At 47.2% G+C, this 14,284-nt stretch overlaps 1 protein-coding gene across 2 annotated transcripts in view; it reads left to right on the top strand.

The window, feature by feature from the left end:
• The window catches only part of PCSK2 (proprotein convertase subtilisin/kexin type 2), a 211,065-nt gene that overhangs the window by 182,995 nt on the left and 13,786 nt on the right, over nt 1-14,284 (top strand). For both annotated transcript variants that reach the window (XM_061208708.1, XM_061208707.1), the window contains 2 exons: nt 10,574-10,789; nt 12,802-12,902. In XM_061208708.1, the coding sequence (XP_061064691.1) occupies nt 10,574-10,789; nt 12,802-12,902 (317 nt within the window). The remainder of the gene's footprint in view (nt 1-10,573; nt 10,790-12,801; nt 12,903-14,284) is intronic.

Raw genomic sequence — 14,284 nt, 5'->3', positions numbered from 1 at the left:
GAGTCAGCGCGCGTTTTCGTGGCTGCCCATCCCTGGGATTAGTCCGGGAATGGACAGAGCCAAGGAGCAGGGACCAAAGCAGCACCTCAAAGGGAGGCAGCCGGGAGCCGCGGGTCACTGTGCGGGTGAGCGGCCCGTGGGGAGCGGAAGGAGGTGGCCTCTGCGATCCCAGGGCAGAGTCCCCCTACCAACCACAGCCAGGCCAGAGTCTCCCTGGGTTCAGGTCCCAGGTCCGCTGTTCAGGGTCTGAGTGTCTATCCGCAGTGACCTGACCTCACTGCGCCTCCGTTTTCCTGCCTGTAAAATGGTGATAACGGTGCATTTCTCCTGGGGTCGCTGTGAGGTGTGAGATAGACATGCAAGTGCTGGCCCTGGGAGGTCCCACAAACGGCTGGTGTTTGCCTGGGTCGTTAGGGACTCTCAACCAGCCGCCCCAGAACTTTGAGGCATAATGCACAGTGTTTCACTAGGCTTGTGGACTCTGTGGTCCAAGAATTCAGATGGGAACGGTGGGGATGGCCTGTCCCTGTTCCACAATTGCTGGGCCTCAGCTGGAAGGCTGGGGACTTGAATCTCCAGGCTGGTGTGTGCTTGCAGGCCCCCGCGAGGGGCTGAATTACTGGCCGTTGGTGCCACGGCACCATCTCCTCGGGGCACTTAGTCACTTTGTCTTAGTCTTTTCCCAGGATTGGACTTTCCATCAGGTTGATGCGATGGCCTGTCCCTGCCCTCAGCCCATCTGAGACAGCCACAAAGATCCCTGACATTGGAATGGCACAGTGCAGTTTACGGGGTGGGGGGAGGGTTGTCACCAATAGGATGGCGGGGGAGGGGCAGGAGGTAGTGCTGCTGCCCCACTTCAATGCCCAGACCCTTAGGAGTTTATAGGCTGCGATTTCTGACATACAGACAGCTATTTCCTTATTGCATTATTCACGGTGTAGCTGGAGAGAGACGGTTGCACATCCAGGCCCGGGACCAAGTGACAGTGACAGCACATACCCAGGGGAACACCTGGCAGATGCCCCCCTTCCCCATCAGACATGGATTTTCACTGAGAAGCATTTTTTGACACCTGAGGCCAAAAGAGAGTCAGAGAGTAGGTGACATCTGGCCTCTGTCAGAGTTGACAGTGCAGATGGGCTCAGTGCAGTACATCCCTGGGCGAGTCCTGTCACTCTCCATGAGCTTCTGAACGGCTCCATCACATTTCAAGGCAGGGTACTTCTCTCTTTCCATCTGTAGCGTCCCCTGCTGCAACTAAAAAGGCTCTTTCAAGTGTGATTGTTCTGCAAAGCATGCCAAGTACGCCAAAACTTAAGAGAATAATTTGTTATGACTTCTCTTCAGCTGACAGCATGTAAATATTTTACAAAGTGGAGTATGGTGAAACATACAGTTTCTCATTTGACTTTCCCCCAAGCTGTAGGAAGGATTCTTTCCTTATTTCAAGGTGAAATTTGTTTGGACAGTGTTATAGAATTGTGTGAGCAATGGGGTATTATACATGAGCAAAAAGACTTCCTCTCAGTTATTTCAGCTTACTGGTCAGGTCTAAAGGAAAATGTACCCCTGAAAGGTGATCTCCACCTAAACAAAGGAGTCAGATAATTACCTGTTACACTAAAGAAATTCTTATGCTTGTCTTTGAATTTTAGCATCTTGCAGATAGGTTTTGTTTGACCAACACTGTAATGATAAAAGGGAAGAGGAAGAGGAAACAGAGGATAAGAGAACTTTCCAGGGATGTACCGTCTGCCACAGACCCCACCACTCCCAATCGGATGACATCTGCTTCTCACACAAACATCACCTACCTGGCTCCTTAGGGATTTGAGTTTGCATCTCCTAAATTTTCTCAATAAATACTTAACGGAAACAGCAAGCAGCTGGCATGAAGGAAGAGAAGGAAACCTTTTCCCCATTTGTTTATTTCGATTTTTTCCTCTTTATAGTCTACGTGTTGAATTTACAGTTAAGACATTCTTCACATTACATATGGGAGTAGGTGACAGACGGAGACCCCGGAATTATGATATATCCTGGAATTGACTTCTTAGTTCAGGATCCCCCAGCAGCAGACCCTGAGGTGAGGGTTGAGTTCAGGTAGTTGATTTGGGAGGTAAAGGGAGTGAGTGAGGAGGTATAACAGGGAAGAAAGGGGCTATTAAAGGATTTGTTATCAAGTCAGCTACTACAGTCAACTGGAGCTTAATCCCACGGGGAAACTGGGAAACCATGCAGAACACACACTGAAGTTATCCCAGCCGGCGGCACGGGAGCTGGCGGAAGAGTCAGTGGTTCAGGTTGTTCCCAAGGGGCGTAAATGTCCCAGCACTTTCAGCCGGGAGGGAGGTGTGCAGGGCAGCCTTCAGCCTCTGGGGAGAAACCCCTTACACGAAGAGACGCCTGTGCTGACATATGGAAACCCCCAGCGCACAAGAAGCCACAAGCTTGAAGGAATACGGGCGACACCCACTACCATCTACCACAATCTCTAGAGTGCAATTTGGGCAAAGCCTAATCTGAACTTGGAGTCATCCCTCTCTGGGTAATAAAGGACAAATACGGCGATGTGTTTGCTGGTCAGAAAAGGATGTAGCCCTTACAAAGAGACTGATGGAGAACAAAGCCCAGCTGGTATGGGATACGGCATCTTACATCACTCTGACAACCAGAAGAGGAATTCAGAGACCACTAGAGGGTCTTGAAAGTGACAACTGACTCATGAACTTCTTTCCACATCTTAAGGAAATGCACCCAGGGCAACTCTGGCATGTTTTTGGCTGGCTCTGATGACTACACCCCAACTTCTTATTAATCACACCTCAGGGTTGCTACCAGAGGGAACATCTCAGGAATATTTAAAGACAAGCAAACAGAAAATCCTCTGAGGCACAGATGAGACAGAGCATTGATAGTTTATTTCCTGGGCGGGGGATGGGAGGTTGCAAAGGGCTCAAACACAGATCCCAGATCTTGGAGCTGGAATATATTGTACTAGGGGTCACTTGCAAGACTGGCTCAAAAGCCACCATCCAGGAAGGGGGGGGCGGGGTGGGGGAGGCTGCCCCGAGAAACAGTGATTAATCAGGATGGGGGAGGAGGAGCCTGGTGCCCTGCTGATATTTAATCAGAGCAGTGGGCCTGACACAGTGGCACAAGTGCCGGGGCCTCTGGCGGCAATGATGCCTCCTGCCAAGAAGCTCTCAGGACTCCTCCAGGAGCCCTGACTGATGCTCTGAAACCAAACGAAGTTTCCCAACTGCACAGGGGATGCTGCTGCTCGGAATCTGCGGTTCGGCCTCTGAGATGCCTTTCGCAGTTACAATCCCTCCTTTCATTTCTGAGAAGGAGAAACGGGAGGAAAAGCTGGCGGGTTTCTGGTGACCCTTCCTAAGAGTTGGCCAGCCCCAGGTGGGGTGGCCAACCGTCCTGGTTGCTCGGGACTTTTCCGGGTTTTGTGCTGAGAGCCCCACTTCCCAGGAAACTACCCAATCCCGGGCAAACCGCAGCAGTTGTCACTCACCTTTAAGCCTTCTTGATGGTGGTGACCCATCTGCACCCAGGGAGAAACCCAACCACCAGGTTAAGGGACTGATGTGGACATAAGCCTTCAACAACCCCCGTGACATCAGAAAGGTTCATCACGGCGTGTTTGGATCCTGCTAGAAAGAGACAGGATGGCACAGGAGCCTTACCTCCAAGGTGGATATACGGCAGGACAAGTCAGGGGCAACCGCAGGTGTGGTGAAACACGGGCTCATGTGAAGGATTTAAGCAGAGGCTACGTAGTGCCACCCTCCGTTCGGCTGTCTTGGGGATCTGACACCCCACCCACTCCTGCTGAACTCCGTGGAACCCACAGGGGTGCAAGGCAGGCGCTGCAGTCCCCTGGCCCGGGGGCGGCTTCCTGCGCGTCACCGGCTGCCTCTCCCTGCGCCTCTGCCTGAGGACCTGCCGGCCCCACGGGAGACGCTCCCAGTCCCAGGGCGCGCAGCCCGGACTGTGGGGCGGCCGACGGCGCGCTGTCCTGGGGGCAGGTTCTCGGGGGTCTCCAGAGGCTGGGGGGAGGCTCCTCATCAGCTCACACTTGGTTGGCCCTTCTCCCTCCCCCCACCCCTATGCCCATCTCATGCTCACTTGTGCCTCCTGAGATCGCCCCCCAAGTCCTGGTCTCAGCATCTGTTTTTGAAGGGGCATAAATTGGGACCAACCCCTTCTCCCTGTAGGCGTGACCAGCAGTTCTCTGAGAGTGAGTCCCCGCTCCCAGGAGGGGTCCACTCATCTGTCACCCTTGTTTAAGGCGCTGTGTGACTTCACCACTACCCCCAACATTCCAGGTACAGAAAAGAAGGGAATAAAGAATGAAAACATAAAACAGCTACACAGAAATATAATGCAATCACTGATATTGTGCCAGAGAGGGACTTTCTATACGTAAAAGAGGAAATATTTACCCCCACAAAAAAGAGTAGTAAATATTACTCATAAAACCTTTCAAAATTTCTGCAACTCTGGTCATTGTTAAAGCTGATCAATGGATACAGGGAGATTCATTATACTATCCACTCTAGTTTTTGTGACACTTAACGTTTTTCAAATTAAAAGGTTTTTATTCACACTAAAAAAAAAAAAAGCAAAAAGCAATTCAGTAGGTGGTTAAGCTGTCAAGAGTCAGAATATACATTTAGAGAAAAGTGGAAACAGCAACTGTTCTAATATTATACAAATGGCTACTTATGGCTTGGGATAAAATTTTCAGGGACTATATTATATTCCCTGAATATATATATTTCAGGGACTATATTAAAAAGAGAGAGCTTTTTTTAATGCTGTATCTTTTTTTAATGTTATATCTATATAAACTAAATGGAACCAAACGTGATGAACTGTATCAGTCAGGAGAGGCTACATTATGCTGCAGTAACAAACAGCCCCCAAAGCTCAGGGTCCTGAAAGCACAAAGGTTTATTTCTCAATCAGCTGCTCAGCCATCATGGTCAGTAGAAGGCTCTGCTCACCACAGTCTCCTGGGGATCAGAGCCGACACCTGGGACATTGCTACTCACTGTGCAGAGGGAAAGAAAGAGCTCTGCACAGCTGGCACTGACCGGTAAATGGTTCAGCCGAGGAATGATACCATGTATCTGTCACTCCCACTCACAACTCACTGATTAAAACAGCTTACAAGACCCCACCCAAGCACAAGGGGGCATTATCATGGGCCTAGACAGTGGGCAGCTAGGAATATTTGACAATCAGCGCCAACAACTACTACAATGAGCCCAGAAAAACTGCTAGGTGACCAGTGATCTTGTGAGGACAAACACACAAATGTCAAATGTGTTTGTGAATAGGTTGAATAAAATTGTTCCATGAACTGTGAGTACAGAAAAGCAGTGCTTGTAAATCAATACATAGTTTTATATGGTATTTAAATATATATTTGTAAAAAATAATAGACATAAGTAATAAAGTGGAAATTTTTCTGCAAGTCAAAATGCAAAATACAAAAGAAAAAAGTGGGTAAATATATATATGCAATATAGATGACAAAAACTTGGTTAAGGTCTCTAATATAGAAAGAGCTCTAACAAATCAATAAAAAGGATATCATGAAAGAAAAAATAGGTACAGGACATTATCTTTGGGGCCTTGGTGCTTTACTAAGGTATTTATAAAGCAAGAATACTAATGAGTAGTAAAGGTATAAAAAGATAAGCTCAACTGATAGTGGAAAAAAATATATAACTCAAAACAATGAGGTACCAGTTTTGTCCACCAAGCTGGAAAAACTATTTTTTTAATGATTCTAAATCTTGACCCAGATGGCCTGGATGTGGAGTTCTTGTGCACTGCTGGTGAAAATATAAATTATTAATAAGCCGTATAAAGAGCAATAATATGGCACTATGGATCAAGAATCTTCATTCATTCCTTTTCACCCCAAATTCCCTATTTTAAAAACTCTGCTTGAAGAAATAAACAGAAATACAAAGACGTATATAAAATAATGTTCATTTCAGCACTTTAAAACCTAGAAACAGCCTTCCACGTATGTCTAAGAAAAAGAGTAAATAAATTATGGAATGGCTATTTAAGAAGACTAATAAAAACTTATAACGTAGAGTAATATTTAATTATGTGAGGAAATGTTAATAATGTAATGGTAAGTGAGAAATACATTGTAAGCAGGGCCACAAAGGTGGACATACTTTATGATCCCAATTTCATTCTTAAACCTGTTCTTATACTTTGCATTTATATATATAACTGGCAGGAATACACAAAATATCACCAGTGATTTTCTGTTCATGGACGATCACATAGGATTTTTATTTTCTTCTTCATGCTCTAGATTCCAGTTCTTCCACAATGAATATGGTTTTCATTATAAAAATACAGTGACTTTTTTAAAGTATGTCAATGTTGTATTAAGATGTCAAGGTGACTGGAAAATAAAAATGAGTGTAATTGAGTGTTTAGGAGATACAAACTTTATCAGGCTGGCCTCACCAGTGTCTGCAGGCAGATACCACCACTGGGCCAGGGCCTGGGGAGGGGGGTCATTAGTCCGGGTCACTAGGCACTGGGGAGGATGAAGGGACCGACTCACTTTAGCCCCAAGTCTCTCAAAGCGGGATCTTCACCTCCTGGGACAGGTGATGTGCTGAGGGTACACAGAGCCACCGCACCAGCCTCAAGCTGGAACTTTACCACAGCCGATGGTAAGCAATTTGTGCCATTATTTTATATTATAAGCAAAATACAAAATCGGCAAGAACTTTTAAGAAATGTGAGTCTGTGAAAGGCTGCTTTAGGCTATGCTTTTAAAATCGGCAAGTTCCAACTCACTGTCCTTTGCCAACAGGTTACAGCAAAGACTCAGCCTCAGCACTGTTGACACTTGGGCCAGATAATTCTTAGTTGGTGGCTGGTGGGGACAGGAGGCAGAGGGCTGCCCTATGCGTTATGAAAGTTTAGTAGCATTCCTGGCCTCCACCCACTGGATGCTAATAATACATACACCACACACATCTACCCACTAGATGCTGGTTGTGACCACCACAAATGTCTCCAACGGTGCCAAATGCCCCCTGGGGCACAAAATCACCCCTGGTTGACAACATCGGTGGTTAAATACCGCCAGTAGTGCCTTGGCGAAAAATTCTCTTTTTGTGAAAACTTTTGAGAGACATTAATCCCGCTATACTCCAGAAGACTAATACAAAGACAGAATTCAAAGTGGAATTGCACCACATATTTAATTTCATCTAAATGCACTTGCCAAAAAAAAAAAAAAAAAAGCAGGAGTGGTAGGAGAGGCAGAGAAGGCAATTCCATCGTCAACCGGAATAACATGGAGGGCAAGTGTGCCCACCAATCTCCACTGAGCATGCGTTACAGAGTAAGGGCGGGAGACCCCCAGCAGGAACCCCACCCCTGCACAGTGCAGGCTCTGGGCCATCTACCCCCTCATCTCTGGGTGACCCTTCCACACCCCGTTTGGGGTTTTGCTCTTCTTTACCACTTGCTCCCTGGATAAAATTCCCTCTGTTGAACTGCCCAGCGTGGCAGTATCTCTATCAATGCAGTGTATCTGTCGGGATCAAGTTAAATTTGTAAGTTAACTTGGGGAGAACTGACATCTCTGTGATGCTGCCTTTCTATCCAAGAACATGACAGTGTTGATGTGTCTTTCCACCTGTGTCCCTCCATAGAATTTCAAAGTCCTATTTTTTTTTTTTTTTTTTAGTTTGTTGAATTTCTTCCTAAGTATTTTATCCTTCGTGTGGCTGGTATGAATTGTGCTGCTGCCTAGGATTGTTGTGAGGATGCAGTGAGTTACCATGTAAAGTGCTCAGAGCGGTCCCTGGCACACAGTAAGTGCTGCAGAAGTGCTTGCTGCGATTATCATCTGTCATACCCTCCAATGGATGATTGCTTGAATGTGGGTCACAGTTGTTCTATCTTGGTTTCAGCCCAGCTGCTGTTCAGGTGAAGCTGGGGGGCAGAAGTGGATCTTGGGATGTCATTTCAACAGGGAAGTGTGGCATGCTGATAACAGGCCCATCCCACAGCCAGCTCTCAGCCTCTTATAGATGCCCCCCCCCCCACTCATCTGCCCCCAGAACTAGGGTCTGCTCCTCAGTGGCCCATCTTCCCCAGAAGCCAGGGACTATTTGGTGCTGATACCCAATCATTAGAAGCAAGAATATAATTATTACTGCCTCATGTAAACACACACACACACATCTTAGGAAAATGAAGTTTAATATTCCTAGCAATCAACGTATTCTTGTGGGCAAGTCTTACATCCAAAACAAATGTTTGCTGCTTACTCTTCAGAAACACGCTGATAGAAGAGTATCTCTGTGTATCAGTGAGCAAAGCCGCATAACATACTTCCCCAAAACTCAGTAGTTTAAAATAACAACCATTTAATTCTTATCATGCGTCTACAGGTCTGCCGACCTGGGCCATCCTTGGCTAATCTCAGGTGGCCTCACTCATGCATCTGTGGTCAGCTGTGGGGTTAGCTACAGACTTTCTGGTCTGAGGTAGCCTCCTCTGTCTGGCAGCTGTTGGCTGTGACAGTGAACCTGACTGGACTGTCGGTCATCAACCAGCAGGCTAACTCGGGTTGGTTCCCATGGTGCTCTGAGGGAGAATGGAAGTGGGTAGGGCTCCTTGAGACCAATGCTTGGAACCGACACAGCACCACCTCCCACCACATCCTGTTTGCCGAAGCAAGACAGGAGGCCAGCCCCGATTCAAGCAGTGGGAAACAGACCTCTCCTCTTGATGGGCAGGGCTGCAAATCATGCAGTAAAGGGTCATGAATACAGAGAAAGCCTGACAACTTAGAGGCACAATCCATCTCCCTACACCAAACTGAGAATGCTTTTAGCACTGCTTTCCTTTTAGCGAAGGTTGCTTGTCTCACTAGCAGCCCACCTGTGGGCTGGTTCAGAGGAAGATTCCTCAGGTGGCAGCCTCACCCATTTACCCTGATTCACGTCTGTTTCACTTTCCGAGGGTGCCATTTCTTGACATTGAGCCCAAATCTGAGTCTGCTTGAGAGGGTGATCTCCTGCACCAGCTGTAAGGATGATGCATTTGTTTCCCTCTGTGTCCTGGTTTCCGAGAGCAGTTGCTCGTTTGGATAGAGTTTTCCAGGACAGATATACCAAGGTGCTGAAGACAGTTCTCAGCTAGTGGCTAAATCAACCTTTGTTGATGTATTGACTCAGTCAGTCACAGGCTAATTAACTCCAAGTCCTGTTAGAAGCAATCAGAATGTCACTTCTCATTGTCAGGAGGCAGAGAGACTTTGGCGGTGACCCAATCATCCTCTCTCCTCTGGCGTCACCGCCCTTAAACCACTGAGTTAGGACCGAGGACCGCTGGTGGCTGCGCAGGGACAGACTTTCTCTGCTGTGATTTCTACTTGTGTCCTCGCCCTAGAGAGTTACCCAGCGTCCTGGCCAGGCTGGACACCTACTGTTCACCTGCCACACGGCATCCCTGCCCTCCTCACCGCCTACCCAGCCTGCGGGGCAAAGCAGGGTAGCCCGGCCCTCCTGCCCCTGGGGTCAGAAGGTAGGAAGCCAGAAGGAATAGCCACTCCAGGTTGTGGAGGCAGAGAGAATTCTCCTAGAAGACAGAGGACAGGAAAAGAAAAACAGAAGCACTAAGAAAGTGGTTTAAACAGAAAAGCAATGCAAACTGTGGGTACCTACAACTAAGCTTGCTGGTTATAACTAATGAGCATATGGTAGTAATCACTGTGCACATCATTATGTTTAAAATTATTTTTGCTGTATGTTTTACTTGATCATATTAGACTTTCTTATATTTATATATTTGGTGTTCCCTTACACAGGTACAATATATAATATTTTGCTTAAAAGAATTCTAGTATGATCCAACTGAGTAAAAAAAAAGTGTATTTTATATATATATATACACACACATACACACACACACACACCAACATATATATAATCTGTAAGTAAAATGTGTATTTTATACTTACAATATCTACATATATATGTAAACTTATATAAAATATATATAATATATAAAATAGGAGCTATAAATATCTTTTATATCTTATTTAGCTAAGTATTGATATAAATATACAGGTACGTTTGCATTTTTGCTGAAAAATGCCTGAAAGAATATATAAGAATTACATGCAGGGGGATTTTTTTTTTCCATTTTCCTTTCCATATACTTTGACTTTTTACCATGAGAATGTACTATGTTTAAAAGCAGTTCATTTGTCAGTTTTAAGGAGATTCTTCCAGTTTTTCTCACTTTGTTATCCCCAGCTTAAATTGTAAATTCGGATGACTTTTCTATTGAATCCTTCCTGAAAAGAAAAATTCTCACGGTGCCTGGCCAGAAGGATAGTGGTTTTCAAGGGCAGATAGAAAGGAAGCCAGTCCTTGCACTCAGCTGCTGAAGAAGCCCAGGGCCCCACCCGGACCCCGACCCCAGCCCCGGCGGGACCCCCTGCAGCCCGTGCATCTCTCCCTGTCGCTTCCCCCCCCCCCCCAACCAGGGCCGAGGGGGCAAAGGCAGCATCTACGTGTGGGCCTCAGGGGACGGCGGCAGCTACGACGACTGCAACTGCGACGGCTACGCCTCGAGCATGTGGACCATCTCCATCAACTCGGCCATCAACGACGGCAGGACCGCCCTGTACGACGAGAGCTGCTCCTCCACCCTGGCCTCCACCTTCAGCAACGGGCGCAAGCGCAACCCCGAGGCCGGCGTGGTGAGTGCGAGGCCGGGTGGGCGGACACTCCTGACGTCATGCGCAGACACAGTGACGTCATGGGAGGAGGAGCTCCCCACCCCTCTTCCCTCAAAGAGTCAGCGCCTATCCCCGGGGGGAGATCCACCCTCTTCCAGGCTGATGATGCCTTGTTATCAAGGTAGAGGCCTACGATAAACAAGAACATGATGACCTCCTTCCTGCTCATGTTCCATCGATTTTCTTGTTCATTGTTTTGGCTTACAAATAATGATGAACGCTGGTTTGCCCCCAGCACGTCACTTATAAGGATAACTAATATTAAGAACTGGGGCATCACACCTGCACCCATCTGAGCCAAGAACTCATTCATTTATTACAGTAATTTAAAACTAGCATCCATGGACGGACTTTTCTGGGTCCATAAAACCCCCCAAATTGGGCACATGTGTGTCTTCTCAAAGGAAGAGTCGTGTGTTCCAGCATATTTTAAAATGGGTCCATGACTGAGAACACAAAAAGGTTAGGAATCACAAACTTGTTTATTGCACTTTGAGCACCTCTTCCTTCCTGGGCACCGAGGTTTCATAGTGAATTTTCCAAGGCCCCTAGAAATATATGTCTGTAGAGCATAACGAACATTTTTGGATCTCCTCCTCTCTCTGGGTATTTCACTCACATAGGGGCCTTTCCTCAGTCTTCCAAGCCTGGAATCTAGTGGTTGGTTCAGGAGTCCCGCTGAGATACATCCTGCCTGGCCACCGCCTCCTCTGGGGTTGGGAGGAACACAGTCACCAATACCAGCTAGTCTTGCAGTCCCAAGTGCCTGCCTGGGCTCCACCTGACCAGCTGGCCAGACTCTCACGTGACCCAGGAGAAGCCCTTTACCTACAGGAGACACAGACCTTAGCCTGACTCCCTCCATGAGCCTGGGGCTCCCCCTGGTCTTGGGGAGGACGGAGATCGTGTCAGCTCCTCCCACGCAGAAGGAGGTTTCGCCTCTCTCATCCTACAAGCTACATGGGCAGAAAGGGACGAGTGAGAGCCGCCCCAATCCTGTTCTGTTTGTAAGGCTTCTCCTCCCCCTAGAAGCTCCCCCTCCCTGCCCCAAGAGCCTCCCAATGGTATCACTTGGTCCTCAACGCCTGCCTATGACTCTCTTTCTACTACGGCTGGGGAGGGGCCTTGAGTTCTCTTTGAATATTGTCATTTTCCGCAAGTAGATGCTTTTAAATCTCCCTGATACTTTGTCCCCCAAAATAATAGGCCCACTTGAGGAGCCTACAGACAAACAGGAGGAAGGAGTATTCTCGTGGTTTATAAATGATCTTAATGAAAACCCTGGCTCTCGCAAACACTGCAAATGGGGATTTTCTCTTTGTAAAATCCTTTAAAACTCAGTTGATCAGCCTCCCGTGGGGTGATCACTCATGTATCAGATGTGTTGCTCAGTGTGTTCCAGACTCTCTCCGTGGATTTTAGATGTAGAGAATGTAACACTTTCTCTTTAACGGCCTGTCCCTCTAGGCAAACTGTGGCTGAGCTCGTTTTGTCTTTCCTCTTTGGGAATGTCCCCCTTTTTCCTGAAGGGAAAAGAAACTGCTGATGGACTGGCCGTGAGCTTTCCGAGCCAATCCCAATGCAACAAAACTCACCATTGCTTTGACTATGGCGGTGATATTGGCTCGTCACTTTCCACCTATGATGTTTCCTTTTAGGATCCAGAAGATAAATGTCTCTCTGGTCTCTAGAATAGCTGCAGATACGCTTCTCTGAACAACTGACTTGCTTTTATCTTGTGGACACTGTAACTATAACTGACTGTGTTTCCCTTTTTGCATGGGCTACTAGGAAACTCAGATAAAATGCCTGGCAAAATAGATACATGGGTGCTAAGCTTATCCTTACCTTCATCTTAATCTTCTTCAGAACAAGGCAGAGTTCAAGTAAAAGAAATAGAAAATCCTCTGCTCCATGTCGTTTTGGGTTTAAAGCAGTGTGACTCACTCATTACTCACTGTCTTCCCCTCCAGGCAACCACAGATTTGTACGGCAACTGCACCCTGAGGCATTCTGGGACATCCGCGGCTGCTCCCGAGGCAGCTGGAGTGTTTGCACTGGCTTTAGAGGCTAAGTATGTTTCCAGCTCAGGACCAAGGGCCGGTTCTGCAGGGTGGACTGAGACATGTCTCCCCACCCAATACCAGGTGTCCACAGAGGCAAAAGTGGGTGTGAGAGTCAGTAAAGAGTCAGGGCCAATGAACTCTGGTGGGCATTGCTAAATGATACACACACACACACACACGTACACATACACACACACCACAAAACTACATCCCTGAGAGAGCACAAGAGCCCAACATCCAACCACACATAGAGGCACATAGATGTTTTCTTGGTGAAAACACCCTTTTATCTTCTATGGATCCTGTGGCTGTTTTACTCTAATAATACTCCCAAACAGCTAAATGAAGGAAAACCATTGCCAAGCCGGGTATCCAGCAAGGTTTTCAGAACATGTGTTAAACAGGATGCTCTCACTCCAGATTTGTTAACTTGTAAGGCTGAACTCATTTTAACACTGAGGCAAGGTGGGCGAAGTCACACAATACAGACCAAGAAATGGGCTTTGCTGGGAAACCATCCAGCTACCAGAGAGGGGAGACCATCCCCTCTGTTCTCACCACCTCCGCAGAGGTACAGCTGGACCCACCTTGGATTTGAGCATCAGCAGAGGTCCCTGCCCACCCACTCCCCTGTCTTCTCTTAGTGCAAACCAGAGGCTGGCCTTGGGTTTGAACAATGAACTTGTGGCTTCAGGCACCACCCATGTGGTGTAAGTGCAAATGCCCGCTAGGCAGGGAATTATCCGAGAATACAGAACCAGCAACTTATAAGAAGATGTTGAATTCAGGCTCCTGGGGAAGGGAAGTTGAGTTCCCGTCCCTGTCAGCTATTGCTAGGCAACCGGAGCTTCTAGCATCATTCTTCAGGCAGCCCTGCTTGACTCTGCACATATGCAGTGCATTTTTTGACTTGCAAAGGAGGTAAGAGCTGATTCCTAGAATAGGAAAGGACTTCAAAAGATTATCTAGTCCAACCCCTCTGCCTTTAAGCAGAAAAGACATCATTATTCTCCTTTTACAGATAAGGCCCCAAATTGGGAGTGACTTCTCTTTTGGACCAGGCCAAGCTTTGATTCTTTTAACAAAAGTCAGTTGGAAATTTTAGGAAAGAAGAGATGGACACTGGTCAAAGCCTTCCTATTAAGCACAGAGACCAAAACTTACTCACATATTATGTGCATTTCCTGAACATGAAGCTGTTCCTCTCAGGGCCTGTTGGGTCCTGGAGTCTGAGCTGGCCTCGCTCACTCCAGCTGGGAGCAGACAAACAGAGGGAGGCTGTTGCCTGCCACAGAGCCTCGCAGAGGACAGGGAACAAGAAGGGGTTCCTGGTCTCCCCTTAAATCTAAGAGGGCAGAACTTGACTCAAAGTTTCCTTAGATTCTGGCAA

This window comes from Eubalaena glacialis, chromosome 13 (genome assembly GCF_028564815.1).
Source record: "Eubalaena glacialis isolate mEubGla1 chromosome 13, mEubGla1.1.hap2.+ XY, whole genome shotgun sequence".
Taxonomy (NCBI): Eukaryota; Metazoa; Chordata; class Mammalia; order Artiodactyla; family Balaenidae; genus Eubalaena; species Eubalaena glacialis.
This window is presented reverse-complemented; position numbering and strand designations above follow the sequence as displayed.